At 45.6% G+C, this 17,193-nt stretch overlaps 1 protein-coding gene across 1 annotated transcript; it reads left to right on the forward strand.

Moving 5' to 3' along the window:
* The first annotated feature begins 222 nt into the window (after positions 1–222).
* On the forward strand, positions 223–17,182 carry EFHC1 (EF-hand domain containing 1). Its single transcript, XM_088534340.1, has 11 exons — positions 223–308; positions 4,501–4,722; positions 6,230–6,517; positions 8,357–8,506; positions 9,945–10,137; positions 10,470–10,690; positions 11,525–11,665; positions 12,767–12,980; positions 13,585–13,732; positions 14,518–14,734; positions 16,853–17,182. Exons 1-11 carry the CDS (start codon positions 246–248, stop codon positions 16,922–16,924), a joined length of 1,929 nt encoding a protein of 642 aa, XP_088390466.1. The 5' UTR covers positions 223–245; the 3' UTR covers positions 16,925–17,182.
* The last annotated feature ends 11 nt before the right edge of the window (positions 17,183–17,193 follow it).

Consider the following 17,193-nt stretch of genomic DNA (forward strand, 5'->3'; position numbering starts at 1 on the left):
GCGGCCCGGGCCCCTCCCGCCATGTTGCAGCCGCCCTCGCGTTGCCGCGGCAACCGCTTCCCGCCCTTTCGCTCCTCCAGTGCGCATGCGCGCGGCGCCCACCACTCCCCTACTGCGCAGGCGCGGAGGGCACGCTCTTCCCACCCCCAGCCCAAGGCGCATGCGCCCTTGCCGCGCCTGCGCGCTGCGGCGCGGCCGGCGGTTGCCGTGGAGACGGCGTGGCCGGAGGAGGCGGCGGCGCCGCCATGAGCTCGCGGCCGGGTCGGGGGCTGCCGCCATTGCTGGGCAGCGCCCTCAGGGACGCCACGGTGAGCGCCGCGACCGCCGCCCCGGCACCCCCGCCTGCCCCGCACCGCCCCCCTGCAGGGCCCCTGCGCCCCCACCCGGCCTGGGGCGACCTTGTTATCTTCTCCCTCCTCCCCTCCCCCCTTTCCTCAGGTGATCCAGTACCTTCAAAACTCGCCCAGTTCTCCCCAGCAAATTGGCACTTCCTCAGCCCGCGCCTTCCCAGTTCTCTTTCCACAAATGTACCAAATATCTCTCGGGGGAAGTGGTACCCACTGCGCCCCCTCCACTGGGGACCTGGCACTTGGTCAGCGTCACCTCTAATCCCCTCCCCCCCCCCCCCGAGGGGCTGCTGCCTTGGCAGGGGACCTCAGGGGAGCTGGTAGCCCCTGAGCCCATCTCCCCTTCTCTGGGGAATTTGGTACCCTCTGAACTCATTGCTGGGGGGACTTGCTATTTCCCAAACCCAACTGATGCCCCCCCAGCTCAATTTCGGGGGACCTGCTGCTCTCTGAGGCCTCCTGGTAACTCCTGACCTCCATCCCTAAGCCCTCCCAATAGACCTTGTTCCATCGGGATGATTGGAAGATGTCCCTGAGCCCATTCTCCAGGGGACTCTTGAACTTCTCCCAGGGAAACCTCTGCATCTTGCATCCATCTGACACTCCTCAAATTGTCCTGACAGCTTTGGAGAGCTGGGTGCCCTCAGGCTCATTTGAGGCTCCCAAAGTTTTCTGGCTAACCACATTACCTACCCAGTACCACTTCCAGCCCGTGTGATACCTATGGGGAAGGAGCATCCCCAGACTCACTTGACAGTCTTGAAACCCAAATCCTGCTGTTCCCCTGAACCACACCAGTTTTCCAAAAGGGATGTGCTGTGAACCACCACTCATTCTGATACTGCCTTGAACTGGGATCCATAAAGTCGCTTGATATTCCTACAATGGTCTTGGTATCCCAAGGAGAACCAATACCTGTCAAAACTCTAGTAATACCCCACTAGGAATGAATGCCCCAAACAGATATGTGTCGTGGACTTCCCTAATGGGACAAGTACACCATGAAATGGCCAATTGCCTGGTCAAGCAATATCCTCCCAATACCCCCTCCACCAGAGCTCTGGTACTTCCACAAGTGCCCTCTGAACGCTCCCAGTATCCCCAAGAAAACTGACCCCCTTACACTCTCTAGGGAACTTACACCCTGGAATCTGAGTGACTGAATTGAGACCCATTCAAAAACTTCCATGTCCTCCTGGTAACTCCCTTAGACCAATCTCTTCAGCAAAGAAAGATCTTTGTACCAACCCAGACCACCCTTTGGGATCCAATATGGCAAAAGTTTCTCAAGGGATGGCAAACCCTGTTGCATTTTTCTCTTCCCATATCTCCCACCAGAGCCTCTTATCTTCTGGGGCATGGGCATTGTGAGTACTTGATGTTCCAGGGGAAATGCTGAAGCTTCTGCAGTTGTCATTTCTGTAATTCTTGATTGCTTTGCAAGTCAGGGGTGGAGGAACCTCTGAGGGATCTTAACCACATTGATGGAATCTAACTCTCCCTTAGGAAGATATCACTGTATGTTTCTCATACCAGTGGTGTAAGTGGTAATATCTGCTTGGTAGATGTGCTCATGACATGGAACGTGTTCTGATATGCTCCAAGTCATCCTGGATGCATTTATAGGAACCCATTTTCCTCTATTTTCCTAAGCAGGACCCCTTATTATCCTTATTCTGCTTGTTTTTCCATTAGAGATACCCAAGGCTAAATTCTCACTGTACCAGTAAGAGTAAAAACTCCTACTGGCACTTTCTGAAATGGTCTAACTATTTTAAATCAGCAACAGCTGAGTTCTTCAACAGTAAGTGAAGTCATTACTCATAAAAACACTCTTACTCATGCAGTTAAAAAGGTTATTCAATGTTAGTTTCAGCTTAATAATATTTTCCTCAATATAATTTATAACTTCTCTAAAATTTGCAATGCAAATCTCTATCTCTCACAAAATATTTCCTCTATCAAAAAACTCCTGCCTGCTCTAGTCATGTGGATGCTTTTACTGACATCAGGGGGGCTGTGTGTGCAAAAAACACCTGCAGGATTTAACAGAATGGTTGTTACTTTAGAGTAAGGTGGAAAGTTGGAATGTTAAACCATTATTAATGTTTTTTTAAGGAGATATGGACTCCAGAAACAGCTTTGCAATGTAACTCAGGATGAATTTGAGCAAATGGTGCAATCTGGAAAATGTGATACTTATTTTCCAGGTGAACCCTGCAACACACTCATGAAAACCCCTGCGTCTAAAGAAGGTGGCAGTTACTGGTTAGCACTCGAGTGGCAGCGGAATAAAAACACAGGGAGGGGAAATGGCCTTTGCATGAAGCCTTACAGACTTTGCAAAAAGAGGGGCTTTGTTCCGTGGCATTTCTGCAGATATGGACTGGAAGCGAGCGAGATTAGGCGTTTACATTCTGGGCTTTCCCTCTTACCTGCGCGTTAGTCACCCGATATCGTGGGCTGTAGTCTGGCATTTATGCTCACTTGCATGCACCTATTGACCCTGGAGTCTTATGAATTTATGAGGCGTTTTCTTCAGGCAACGGTGGGTCCTTAAAACCCTGTGCACTGTAACGATGTTACCCAATTTGAAGGCAAACTTCCTGATTTTCCTTGAATACTTTTTTTCCCACAGCTTTCCCCTGGCGTTTATTTAGCAGAGGAAATGGCAATTCTGTGGCAAGGCTAATGTTTATAAAATACGCTGTTAACATTTCTTCAGCAAACTGTACCTAGTTTTCACCTGAGCCTGTTTCCCCAACTGCTCTGTCCACAGCACCGCAAGCTCCACAACACCCGTTTAAATAGAAAATAGGCAATTTTATGAAGTGCAAGTGGAGCCTTGAAGGTATAAATAAGATTAGAGGCTTAGCCAGGGGGCTGAGGGAGGGCAGGGGAGAAGGAGAAGTTGTTCAGCTGCTTGACTGCAAGTATGGGGCTGAAAAGGAGATTCTTCTTGGTGGGTTGCAGTGGTTGAGGAATGAACACTGCTTTTTCCTACAGCACAGAACCAGAGCAGCTCACCTACGTGAAAAGATCCTTTTTCTGCTAACAGCTCATTCCATCCTCCTCTCCTTGAAGTGGAAAAATATTTGAAACCACAGGAACCAAAGCCTGTTCCTTCACTATAAATGCCTATAATTCTGTGCTACTTGGCAAAACTCAAAACTCAGGGGTTTTATCATCAGGGACTCACAATTTCTTTTACTTCCTCTGAAACATTAAGTGCAGGAAGATCAGTGGGACCAGCCAGGAATACTTTATTTCAAATGCTTTTAGGATTGAAGAGTGAGGTACTGGATGTTATGGACTGTACAGCATGTTGAGCAGCCTGGTGTCACTTTAGTCTTCTCATTATTCAGTAGTGAAGAACAGGCCTGGACCTCAATAAACAAATCTTGTGCCATCTGGGTCATTATTTAGCATGAAATATGGTCGGCAGCTGCCATGAAGTGGATGGGATAGAGAGGATAGTGGATAGGATAGTGGTTAGATAGGTCAGAATCAAGATTAAACCAACCCAGCAAATAATGACAAGTAAATACTTTATCTAACATTATACCGTGCTCATATGCAGAGATTCCTTGTCATCAAGCTTCTCGTTAATCTGCTACAGGATTTTATGCTGTTACTGCCATTTTTTAATGTGTGGACCCTTACCTATACTGTGGAGAGGGATGGTAGAACCCCCAATGTACATAGGTGCATTTCAAAATTGCAGTTCTGAGTACGTGACGCACCTTGATTTTATCCAGTAAGGAAAATCCTATGGGTATTATCTACTGTGACACAGAGCAGGGAACAAAGAGTTTGAGAGATGAATGCTAAGGCAAATAAAGTGCTGTTATCCCATTATGGGCACAGAGAATTATGGCTATAGAGAAATAAAGTGATTTAAGCCAGGACTACCAAGGGGTGTGAGCCAATGCTAGGGTTTGAGTTCACTCCAATGCTTTATTCCTGATTGTTTTTTCAGTCTTCACGGTCTAACTGTAAAATCGAATTTTACATAACTGCTCCAGTAGATTATAGTCAAATGCTGTGGGGGGCATTGTGGATATTAGATTTTTTTTTGCTGCTTTTCTCTGTTTTGAGTATCAATATCTAGTGGGAGCATACAGCATTTTAACAGCTGCATTTCTTTCCACAGAAAACATCTTTTCATCGCCCTCAGACACTGGACTACAGAAATGGTTGTGCCTTTTTTCGGCTGCCAAAAGTGGGGATAGGTGGGGAGCAGCTTTATGTGAATCAGCTCTCCGAATCTGAATTAGATGAATTATCCAGCATAAGACCCACGCTGACCTATGGGCAAGCCAAGCGGGCTCCGCCTTCAGACTTCATTCCAGCATATGTGGTTTTTGACAAAAAGGTATAAAGCAGCTTATTCCAGGGATATCGCTGGCCAAGCTCAGAGACATAAACAGTTAGCTCAAGGGTTCATGGGACAGTGTACAACAGTTTTCAGATGCCACAGCCCTTAGTCAGAGACAGCTGAACCCCAGTCTGAAAGAGGCTTTCTTTGCTTAGGAGGAGGATTATAATACATAAACGATGTAAGACATTCCCCACAAGCTACGCCAGAGCATTTCCAGCAGGAATTCGAGAAGTCTGATTAACTCTGAAAAGCTTCAATTTATAACCATTGCCCTGCAAACTATACCCTGGCCGCCTGTGTTTCCAAAACTATATCGAGGTTGTAACTGAGCTTAAACTGTACGAGACACACTGCACTGGAGACCATTCAAGTCTGTGTGGCTGTGGTCTATCTATTTATGCCTGCATTTGTCACCACAGCACGAGTCTGCACGGGCCCATTTGTACTTCTTGCATTACATCTTGGTGACCCCACCAGACTAGGAGGTGTCTGCCTGGAGCAGCCCCGACTTGACCTTTGGGTTGAAACGTTCCGGCTGCACCGACCACAAGCTGGCAAGGGCGGCCACAGCCCCGGGCAGAGCACGCAGAGAGGGGACCCGAGCACGTGCGGCCTGCAGCCAGCCCTCAAGCCATCATGGGAACACACGTGGTGCGTTAATTACTGCTTCAGAGCTGTTCTGTGAGAGCAACGTAGCTGTAGCCATTGAATCTGTCAGATACTTCTCTGCCCCTTCTTTCAAGCCAGAGTGAGGGCTTTGCTGCTGGGGGAAGTCACAGCCCCTTTCTAAGCAGATAGGAACAAGCTCACTTATCTAGGTGTATGTGCTAGTGTAGGCTGGGTAGGCAAGGCCTCACTGGCTATCTGTATCCTCTTAGGGGCCATGAATGATCTTGGGAGGAATATTCCGTGTGTTTCTTCCAAGCACAGGAACTGCAATTGGCTTTTGGCAGGGTGTGCAAGATGCATTTCGCTGTGCCCTGATTTTTCCTCTTGTTTCTCCAGCACTGACTGACTGTTCCAGGCAGTCCTGGGCAGATTTCACATGAGTCATACACATTCTAAAATCCACAGATGTGGGGGAATGCTCTTAACTAACATTAGGGGTTAGCTTAAACACAAATAGCTTTTTTGAACCAGGATCTGCAGAGATGGCAATATTAAAGAAACTCATGCAGGTCAGTGAACTAGGTTGCTGGCAGTGCCAAGCACCTGGTAGTAGGTAAATTATCTGGGGATTAAGGAGGATAAGGAAAAGGGCTGTATTTGTTCCACATGTTTACACTTGCCTCATGCCTACCAAATAAAAGCCACATCTTGATATGAGCTGTTGGTCACAGATTAGACTACAGTTGGTTTTGGTGATTTTGTAGATTACAATTCAGTAAATTTGCACTGCCAGAGCACACTGCAAATAAAGTAATTGTATTGATAAACTAATCATGGTATTCACATTTTCTCTCCCTCTCTTTCTCTCTTTGGGATCTTACCCCTTTGGCAGATTTTGAAGTTTGATGCCTATTTCCAGGAAGATGTTCCTCTCTCTGCAGAAGAGCATTACCGGATCCGCCAAGTGGGTATCTATTACTTTTTGGAAGATGACAGCATGTCTGTGATGGAGCCCGTTGTGCCAAACTCTGGGCTTCCTCAAGGCAAACTTATCAGACGCCAGCGGGTGCCCAAGAACGAGCAGGGGGATCATTACCACTGGAAGGATCTGAATCGGGGCATGAACATCACCATGTACGGCAGGACGTACCGCATAGTTGACTGCGACCCGTTCACACAGGTGTGTTGCTTGTGCAGGGAAGACCTGAAGAATCCCAAGAGTTAGAGATGGCAAGATCCATTAGGATGCAGTCCCCTAGTTTGCATCAGCGTCTTCCACGTTGAGGTTACATGTTATCTGTCGTTTTTCTTTTAATTTTTAAATCTGTAGGGACTTGAAAGGATGATGTGTGATGAGAATGCAGGAATAGCTCAGTATTTTTGCCCCAGTGCTGCTGCAAGTCCATCCTCTGTCTTCAGGACTACTCTGTACAGTATAAATCCTAAACTCATTTCTGTGTGAATAGAATTGGTCTAAGCTCATTTCTATTTGTACAGCAGTTTAACTACTTAGAGTCCTGATGAAATTTAGCAAACAAATAAGAAGGAAATTACTGATCCTAACTCTTCTCCTACTTGGCACTCCTCTGATAAGAATAGGAGAAGGGAATGCAGTCAGTGACCCCAGAACCCATCCACTGCCAACCCACAAGGCAGGTCATGGATCAGTGGGCTGAGAATAATGTTATAAATTGACTTTTTTAAAGAGAGCTTTAAAAAGTCACATTTATAGCACAGTCTATTTCTCTACTGGTAAATGAGATAATAATGATTCTTTATCCCGATAATGCTGTTAGATCTTGGCCCTGGTCAACTTCTTCCAACTACTCTTCCAGGCAATTCTCAGGAACAGTCCAGGAGTTAGAACATTGCAAGGATCATTCCCAGTAGATGAGTTACATGCAGCCTTTCTGTCCTGGAGGCGGAGAGCATTTACTGGCATAGAAGCAGCTTGTTCCTTGCCAGTTGGCCTGAGTGCCCAGGAATGTTTCCAAGCATGTATAACGTATTAGTGTATATGTAGCTGTTGGGAGCATATGGGGCCAGCTCCTCTAATGGAACTGGATTGACTGTTCAAGTCAGTTGACATCTGATGAGGAGCTACTTCTTATGTTAATGTTTGTCACTTGGTGAAAAACATGAAATAAACAACACAGCTCTAGATTTCAAAACCATCAATCTATTTATCATTAACTGGCATCCTCCAGTCCAGAAAATAATGACTATGAAAGTGTGAACCTGCCTAGTGAGTCTTTAGGGTGATCTCACATGACCCTTAGAGATGTTTGCACAGCTGCTTCCTGGGCTGAGTGTTTTCATGGACCACTTCCCAAGGCCAAGACAGGGAAGAAGTGCATTGGCTTCAGAGGTTGTTTTGGGTGACTGAGGTGAATACACAAGTAATACCCTAGAGTTAGTTGATGTTTTAAGGGCATCCAAGTTAGTTAGGCTGAAAATTCCTTAATATACAAGATTGCCCTCTCTCTGGTGGGAGGTGTGCTTCCTGGAAGATGAACTGTCACCTCAGACCATGTCCTCCTGGTCAGTGTGGCCTCAATGGGCTTGCTGTGGGTACCACTTTCTTCAAGTGTCTGACGCCCTGGGAAGCCTTAGGTCTCTTGCACATTCAGACTGACTATCTCAGTAGTACTGCACTGATTTAATTTTTATTAGTTTACATAAAAGAGACCTACCTGAAATGTATCCCACAATTAAAGATGTCAACACTAGGGTCAAGAAAAACCATGGGCAGGCAAAGTGGAACTTTGAGGACAGGACAGCCTTCAGGAATGAAAGAATGGGATGGGGGAAGGGGCTAAGAATCACCTTAAATAGAACATTTTGGTCATTTTCTGTTGTATTTATTATTGCAATAGAACTAATACTACTGCAGCTGATGGCCTTTGAAGAATGAACTTGCAATGTCCTGGCAACACTCATCTCAGCCAACCTCTAATCTCTAGTTGCCTCTTAGCTTCAGAACTCATGGCAGCATTAAAACCCCAGATGACCTCCCTAGGTGTTCCTGGAGAGCCAAGGGATTGAACTGAACCCTCCAGAGAAAATGGTTTTTGATCCTTACACAGAACTGCGTCGGATGCCTATGCGCAAGTACATCACCCCGTCAGACTTCGACCAGCTCAAACAGTTCCTGACCTACGACAAGCAGGTGAGTGAGGCAGCAGTAATTACCCATTTACTAGATTAGACTACATGTGTTTTTGGAACGGGAGCCTTGTGGATATCTGCAGGCAGATGCCTTTCCCACCTTCCTCTAAAATATCTTAAGTCCACTCAACAGATTTAATATTTGCCCCTTCCCTGGCTTTATTAAGAGACAAAATATTGTATCTTCTTGTTGGATTTCATGGATGTGCTGCATCCACTCGTTTCTTCCCCCAAAAGATTGCTTCCTAGCACCAGAGTGAAGCATTTCAGATAGACACACTAATACCACTTGTTTGTTCTGTCCTTATGTACAAATGACTAGCACTATCCTTTCTGCTTCCCCAGGTCTTCTCTTTTTCATCTATCAATGATGTAAAGAACCCTGCTGACTACATCTATAGTAGTAAACAAAACATGAGCAGGACACATCCCAAGTCCTGATCATACTGTTGAACTGTTAGCACTGTCTGTGGCCAAATATCAGTCAAACAGTTCCTGATCATCAGCTGGATGTTAACACAGGCCAGGAGATACCAAGTGCATAGTTTGGATATGGTCACCGTATTCTGAGGCAGGGCAGACAGTGTTGCTGTATGGATGCAAACTGGACCATAGCCATATGGATTTAGCCATAATGACTCAAGTTTGCCATGGGCCACTCTGTCTGTGACAGCTATTGTGCTGCCTATTTAAGAGCTGTACCTTGAAGAACTGTTCCACCGAGTGCAGCACCCCCAAGGCAATCCCTGCCACTTAGGCAGTCCTGAGTTTCTATTAGATTATCATTAGGTGAACATGTTCCTGCAAGACCAACCAGGCGCTGCAGCAGGAGGTGCAGTCTTGGAAGCGCTGCAGTGTGAGGAGTTCAATAGATTCACACTGAAACGTGAGATTTCCACTACACAGAAGTGAGATGAAATCTGTAATGAATATAGTCTCCCCAGGGCAGCCAAGTGCATTCCCCTCTGCCTTTCTCAGCATGAGCATTAAATGGCCACAAACATTCAAATTGAAGATCTTTAGACTTGACTTCTCTATGAGCCAAAACTAGATTAGTTCTTTCTTTGTTCAGTTTCATTTTAGAAGTCAGTCCTCTCAGGACTAATCCTCTGCTCACTCTTGGGAAATTATTTCTGCGGTGCTTTTTAATCATTTTTTTTTCCTCCTTACACTTCCACTTCTAAATTTCTTTTATTTGCACATGTTATTCTCCCTGGCTCTCTCAAGGTAAGGCAGACCACCTCAGCTCTCCAGGCCTTGCTGCTCTTGCCAGTGCTGCCTCCAATCCACTGGTTCCAGGGTCTCCAGGGCAGTGTCTGCTCCTGTACCTGGCAGTGCAAGCTTCTGAGATACATGCCCATTTACCAACTTTATTTGGACAGAGCATTAGTGTTATTAATTCATGCTTGTTGTCTCTGCCTGGCTTTTCCTCACCTCAGGTCCTGCGTTTCTACGCTGTGTGGGATGACACCAGTAGCATGTTCGGTGAGAAGCGGCCTTACATCATCCATTACTATTTGGCAGATGACACAGTGGAGGTTCGGGAAATCCATGAACTTAATGATGGCAGAGACCCATTCCCAGTGCTAATAAAGCGCCAGCGGCTGCCCAAAACCTTTGTGGACAAGAAAAGTAAGTTTAAACTGGCCAGCATATCTGTTAATGCTAAAGTACTTTGGTGAGTGTCCAGCCACACCAATGGGTGTGGATGCTGGGGCAGAAGGGAATGAGAGGTATATTAAGTCTAGAGAATTTGTGCTGAGAACATGACAAATGTCAGCAGCTTTTTTGCTGAAGAAAAGTTATTTAAATGATTGCTAGAACCTTTACCTGTTGGAAAACAATGTCAGCAAAGCAGTACCAAGAGTGTATTGGTGTGGCTTATACAGCGTGCTCCTGTATCCCTTTTCACTAGGAAACATTAAATGCTACCTGATTGATTCCTTTTGCTCCCTTGTCCTTAGCGACCTTCCCAAGTTGCGTGCTGGAGATCTCTGATCAGGAGGTCCTTGAATGGTACACGGCCAAGGATTTTGCTGTTGGCAAATCTACCACCCTCCTCGGCCGCCCTTTCTTCGTCTATGACTGCGATGAGTTCACGCGAAACTTCTATCGTGACAAATTTGGCATCACAGACTTCCAGCCAGTGGATGTTAGGAAGAAACCACTTGAGGAAGTGCCTCAGGTACTACAAACAATTTCCCAAGGGAAAGGAAGCAGCATTCTCTGTAAGCTCTTATAGTGTTGTAACATTTTTGCATTATTAAAGAGGTTCAGCTTAAGAAAATGAGCAAGTGATTTGAGCAAGTCATGGCAAAGATGGTTATTATCTATATGAAAATGAAACTCTCCTGGAACAGTCTATTTCTAACACTGTAAAAGGTAAAGCACTTGCTAAGTGATAGAAAACAGTGGTTGCATATACACAAGGGTATTAAACAGAGATAGGGTTTGTTCCCTGACTGGGAAAGGCAAATGGCGCAGCCTGACCACACACCAGTGTCACATTAATGTGGCCACACATTACTAATCTACATTAGTAGATTCTTTCTCATCCTCTAAAACAGGGTTGATTGATAAGTCCAAACTTCCTACTGGGAATAGTCACCAGCCCATGTTACCTCCCAGACTGAACCTAGGTATGGTTTGAAGAACACAAGTTGGTCTAGAGCCTAGATTAAGCTATGAGGGTGATCATATATATAATTGATTTTGGGTGCACAGCACTATGCCTTTGCACTGGTTAGTTTATTGGTATAGCTATAGTCTCTTGGTTCACATAAATTATCTGTCTTTCTGACTTTCGTTTTGTTTTCTTTTACCCTTTTAAATATTTCTATAAGTAAGGTCTCAGACATATATACAGATTAGCAATGTCCCTATTGCACAGGACATCACAGCTGTTGCTACCTGGTGTCAGAAGAGTTATTTCCAAAAAGAAGGTTTCCAATAAGCTACCTTGGACATTGCCTCTTCCTTCGTTTCAACAACTGCTGCTTGGTATCTCCTCTGGATGCAGGTAATTCCTCCCTACAATGGTTTTGGCTTCCTTGAAGACTCCCTTCAGAACTGCTTTTCTCTGCTTCCAAAGCCTCCCCGGAAAGATGTTATGAAGATGCTGGAGAACGACCACAAGGTGCTGCGATATCAGGTGGCTCTGGTAAGTGCTTTCCTTGATAGTACAGTACCGGCTTAAGTTGTAAAAGCAAAAGGATGTGAGGAACAGGTTGTTCATGCAAGACTGCTAGGAAATTCTCCTCTGATGCACTTGGGTGATTGTGTACTTGCTATGGCAGTTATTGGCCTGCAAAAGTAGAAGAAAACAGGGCCAGAAAGAACAAAATAGACATGCTACAAAACCGCAGCCAATTATGGAAAAACTCCCACTGACATCAGCACATGACAGGCGGCCCTGATTGAAACAGCACTGCAGCTGGGCTCTGTGCCTCTGCCTGCAAGTGTCAGCTTGCTGCCCCTGCACTGCTGGCTCCCAGCACCAACAAGGGGCTGTGCAAGCAGAGCAGACAAGAACCAGAGCAGAAGTCATCTGACAGGGGCAGCCCAAGGTGCTTTCCACCCCAGGCCCTGCTCTTTGTGCCAGCTTTGCAGTGAGTTTATGCAAGAAACCCCTGGCATGTCTAGCAGTGGCGATGGCATTTCCTGTGCCGCCTGGGGCCTGCCCTCTCCGATACCCGGGGTGAATAAGGACTGATTTCTTTTCCCTATTGTGCAGGAGTTCCTGAAGGGCAGAGCTGATGAGTTCAGATCAACTGAATTTTCATATAAGCAAGTAAACCATTGGTGTGTCAGGGGAGTGTCTTCCTGTGACTAAGAGCTGGAAGCTGCACCAGCCTCTCCCAGAGACCCATTATAAGGAAAAATATAGCTGCAGTACTAAATTTTACAGGCAGTCTTCCACTGTGTGACGAATCATCCCATATAAGATACTCCTTTTTCTTGCATTACTCATTCTGTGGAAACACTGAATACACTGCGTCACTGCAGCCCAGATTCTGCTCCTGTTAGCCTGACTAGAACAAGTAACCTTTGAAATCCAGATAGTTAATGCTGTCTAGGGCTTTGCTATTCCATGCTAGCATATCTGCTGCTTTTGCATATATCAAATACGATCTATAGTTACCAATAAAAAAAAAAGCATCATTTCTGGGCTTATGACTGTGTTACAAGGTACTGCTAAGCACCCCAGGAATGAGAAAGTCAGTTCAAATATTTATTTCCAAAGCTACTATCTTTCCTTTAGGAATCACCAAACCCTGAGGACAGAAAGAGACGTTTCATCCTCTCTTATTTCTTGTCAAATGACATGATCAGCATTTATGAACCCCCGGTCCGTAACTCTGGTATCATTGGAGGCAAATACCTAGGCAAGACTCGAGTCCCCAAACCAGGCTCCACCACTGAGAATGCCACATACTATGAGCCCTCTGACCTCACCATTGGTTCCACGCTTGACGGTAAGATCCAATCTGGTTTGACAGTGCTCTTGGAGCATTTGTTTTCAGTGTCTGATCTATGTTATTTATTGCACAGTGTGTATCCCATCCTCCACTTGAGAGATCTCTTCTTTCTGAGCCTCACCATATTTTAATTTCTGCATCACCAGATGCTGTAAACTGATATAACTCCGTTATTATCAGACAGTGTTTGGGCATTAGGCGTAATCAAGAAAAGAGCAATGTTCTTATGTGTTCACATTTTTGGGACCTGCCAGGAGTCACTAAGTTCAACCTGTGCCAGATGACTTCTAGTAGCAAAGACCATAAATCTGTCCTGGAAGGAAGATAAATGTAGTTCTGAAATGCTAGAAACACACCCATGCTAGCAACATTCCCTGTAGCCTGAAGCATGGGAGTCTCCTCTCAGCAGAGACTTTTTGCAGCAAAGCTCCCTTTGATCCAGTGGTACCTTTTCTGTTTTAAAGACTGAAACAAACAGTAGCCATCTACTGAGCCCTGACCCCATCTGCAAGGGAGAAACCACACTGTCTTCTAGGTGGTAAAGTCACTTCCCGAGACAGAGAGCCAGTTAACACTTCTTGCTTCCTTGCCTCTTCTGCAGTGTTTGGCCACAGGTTTATTATCACTGACGCAGATGAATACGTGCTCAATTATATGGAGAGCAACGCAGAGAGCTTCCCTGCAGCAACACTGCAGTCCCTGAGGGATCATTTTCGCCCACGGCAGGTGGTGAAGGACACTGCCATAAGGTAGGCTTCGAAGGATGGGGTAGTGAAGCTAAATGGGACTTGGGGAGTGATTATTGAGCTCCAAGAGCCTGTGTCTGAACACAAACAGAGGAACCAGTTGCATAGAACATAGTGCCTTGGCAGTCACTGGCCTGAAACCCTATGGGACAGCTCTGCCACAGCAGCTGAGATACCTCCGTGTGGATGTAGTCACCTTTTTTTTTTTTTTTTCCTAAGGACAGCAGTATCTGTAACAGGTGCTGCTAACAGGATCTACATGAGCCACCAGCTGCAGGGAAGCTAGGAGGAGGGTTGGTGGTGTGTATTTTTCATTTGCTCCAAGTCTGCTTATCAGCATGTGAGAAGCAAGACCACATCCTCTTTTCAAGCATTCTGTCTGAATATGTGTTAGATGACCCTGCAATGACCCTATAACCTCACAAACACACTTCAGAGTCGGTCAGTATCAGAGCAGTTCAGAGGCTCAGACTGGAGTTGGAGTTACATACATCTGCTGCCACTTGTATGAAGCACACAGGGATGTCCTCCTTTCCCCAAAGCACTTACAGACAAGAGGGAGTATCATGCAGAGGGAGAATAGTTTATCTGCTGTCCCAAAGATCAAGCCTGAGCTTCATCTCTAGGTCCATGCTGAGATGGGCTTTTCATTCAGAGCACAGCACCCCAGAGCCTGCTTTGTATTCAGAGATACAGTCTGGCCATAGTAGACTGCCAGCACACAACCTCTCAGTAGGGTTGCCACAAATAATTTTCACAGCCAGTCCCATTCTGCCTTTCTTCTACAGTGACAGCCCTGTACCAGAGACCAGCAAACAGGAATTGGATGAGTTAATAGTGCAGGTTCAGGAAGAGATGAAGCTCCATAACTACCTGAACAACAGGAACATTCAGGAAGAGTTTCTTCAGCATGACAAGGATGGCTCTGGAATCTTGGACAAAGGAGAATTTTTAGCCCTTTGCAACAGCTTGAATGTGCCGACCAGCAATGTCCTGGTTAACAAGGTGAGAAGGAAGTGAGCACTGTGTATATTAAATTCCCCTCCTGCAGTTCTCCCAAAAGAGCTTTTTTACAAACCAACCCTAGCCCAGCAGGACTGACAACTGTTCCACCCTACAAAGGGGAATGGCTTCAAAAAAAGGGCAAACTCCACTTCAGAAAGGTGTCTGGGCTTTTGGACTGAGCCCTCTTTGTAAAGAGGTGCCCTCTACAAAAAGGGTGGAAATTTAACCCAGGTGCTCTGTACCTCAGGCAAGCAGCCCAGTTACTGGTGTCACTGTTAGGTGGAGCCTGAAAATGCTTGGTGGGTCAGGTCTGAGACACAAGATAAGCAGAACAAGAGGTTCTTAATCAGATGGAGATTGGGCATAGACTGCATAGAACTACTGAGTGCCTGTTGTGACTTAGGCAGGCCTAGACATGAGCAGGTAACACTGAGGTACTACAGGAACCAGCCTGATGACAACTTAAGACTCATTCCAGATTTAACAGCAAATGAGTTGAAGGTTTGAGAAATAAGTTTTGTACTTTAACTAAAAAGAAAAAATAAAAATAAATAAAAAAAGAAAACAGAAGCATAACCGTTAGTAACTCTTTTTCCTTCTGTGGCTGGCAACCTGATTCTACTGTAGGAAGCCAACCTGTGAGCATATTTTTTTAAATTTTTAGCACTCGAAGGCCAGTGAACCCACAGTTCATGGAACAGCCCAGCTTTCTCTGCTGTCCCTACATCAGGCCAGCCATGTCCACCTGCTTAGCACAACTAAACATAGGCTTGCTGGGTGCTATGAGCAAAAACCTGTGGAGAACAGAAGCTACACAGCAGGAAACGTGAGAAACTGAAAATTCATGCAGAGGGGAGGAAGGATCATTTTACAAACATGACTGTCATGCATGGTTTCTCAGTACAAGGTGATATGCTGTAGGTTAGTGTCCAATACAAGCAGACTGACAATCAAAGAAAACTGGAAATGAGGAAGAGCATTTTCCTTATTAAAAAACACTTCCTTTGAGCATCAAAGCTATGGTTAGAATGGTGCACAGAAAGTGTATGCCTTTGGTTACACACTGAGCAAAGGCTCTTGACCATCACCCAGGCTACACTGTATTGGAGCTCATAGGAGATTGTGCTGCCCTGAGGAATTTACAGTGCAGTGTCGTGACAATCCTTCCTGCTCCCATTCTGGGAATGGAGATTAAGTGAATTACCCAAGAGCATGTGAGCAATCTGTGACTATTAGGCTTGACCTTCCCCCTGCTTCTGTCTTTGAATCTCAGTCTAGGCCCTAAACACTAAAAGCATCCCTCATTTCCCTTGAAATCATACTAAGAATGTGCCCAGAGACCTCAGAGGTGTGACAGTATTGTAAATTAAACATATGGCAGATAGTTAATTACTATTTGCATCAGAGAGCAACACAGCTGTCAGTCATATGAGAGCGAGCCTAGTAAATCTGTCTCCAGGCAGCAAGGAAGAGAAGAATCCTTTCAAGGAACTGCGATATTAGACCTTTTCCATCTCCCTGGGTGTCAGAAGGAGATTAGTTATGCAATTAAAGAAACAAAAGCCCTCTTTTCTTCCCCTTAAGAACACAAAGGCTATAGCTCTGTAACACAATGAAGGGTCAGGCACAGATAGCAGAACGGGCTCATTAGTAGGGCTGTCACTGAACTCAATTATCTGTGGCTCCACATTATGCCATGTGCACACACCAAAGTGACACCACTGAACAGTGACTGCTCAGACACTCTGTCCCCATCTCCCTTTTGGCAGAGATTTCTAGGGGTTTCTGAAAGATGTGCTGTGGCCCGTGTCAGTCCATGGCCAAGCTTTCGTTTTGTGGTTCTGTTGCCACTGTTGTGAAATCGAGAAGGAAAGCAGGATTAAATACAACCATTCTGGCTCTCCTTGCATAAATTAGTGTCATCTGTAACTGCTCATGACTACCTGTGGTTCAAGACTACTGAGATAGTAGAGCTAGTAGGCTCTTACACACAGAGGAGTAAGACTTTTTTGCTCTATCACACAAGGACTACCCCTGTGTACCTTCCACTAACAGACTTCAGCAGTATTTGCAGCTTCTTCCAAGTCTTTATGGTGTGTTTTCTTTTTTCCCCCACAGCTGATTGGCCTATGTTCTGGTGGAGAAAACAAGATAAGCTACCGTGACTTCCTTAGAGCCTTCCCCTCCTGATCTTACCCCAGAAGCTGAAGCAGAAGCAAGACCAGCAAAGACATTCTGAGCAGAGTTTAAGATATCATACTCCAAAAAATTGCTCCAGTTTAACCCCCTCTGCTTCATCCATTTCCCCCCTCCCTTCTTTACTAGAGCCAACTAATCTCACCCTCACTTCAATTTCACTTATTTTTTTAAACCTACCACCAATCTCAACCTCACAGATGCTGTTATCTTGAAGTAAAGCCCACAGGAAAAAAACTTCAGAGAACCAAAGCCAGGTTCTC

The sequence above is a fragment of the Tinamus guttatus genome, unplaced genomic scaffold (assembly GCF_059628265.1).
Source record: "Tinamus guttatus ecotype Peru unplaced genomic scaffold, ASM5962826v1 Tinamus_guttatus_pri_ptg000548l, whole genome shotgun sequence".
Classification (NCBI taxonomy): Eukaryota; Metazoa; Chordata; class Aves; order Tinamiformes; family Tinamidae; genus Tinamus; species Tinamus guttatus.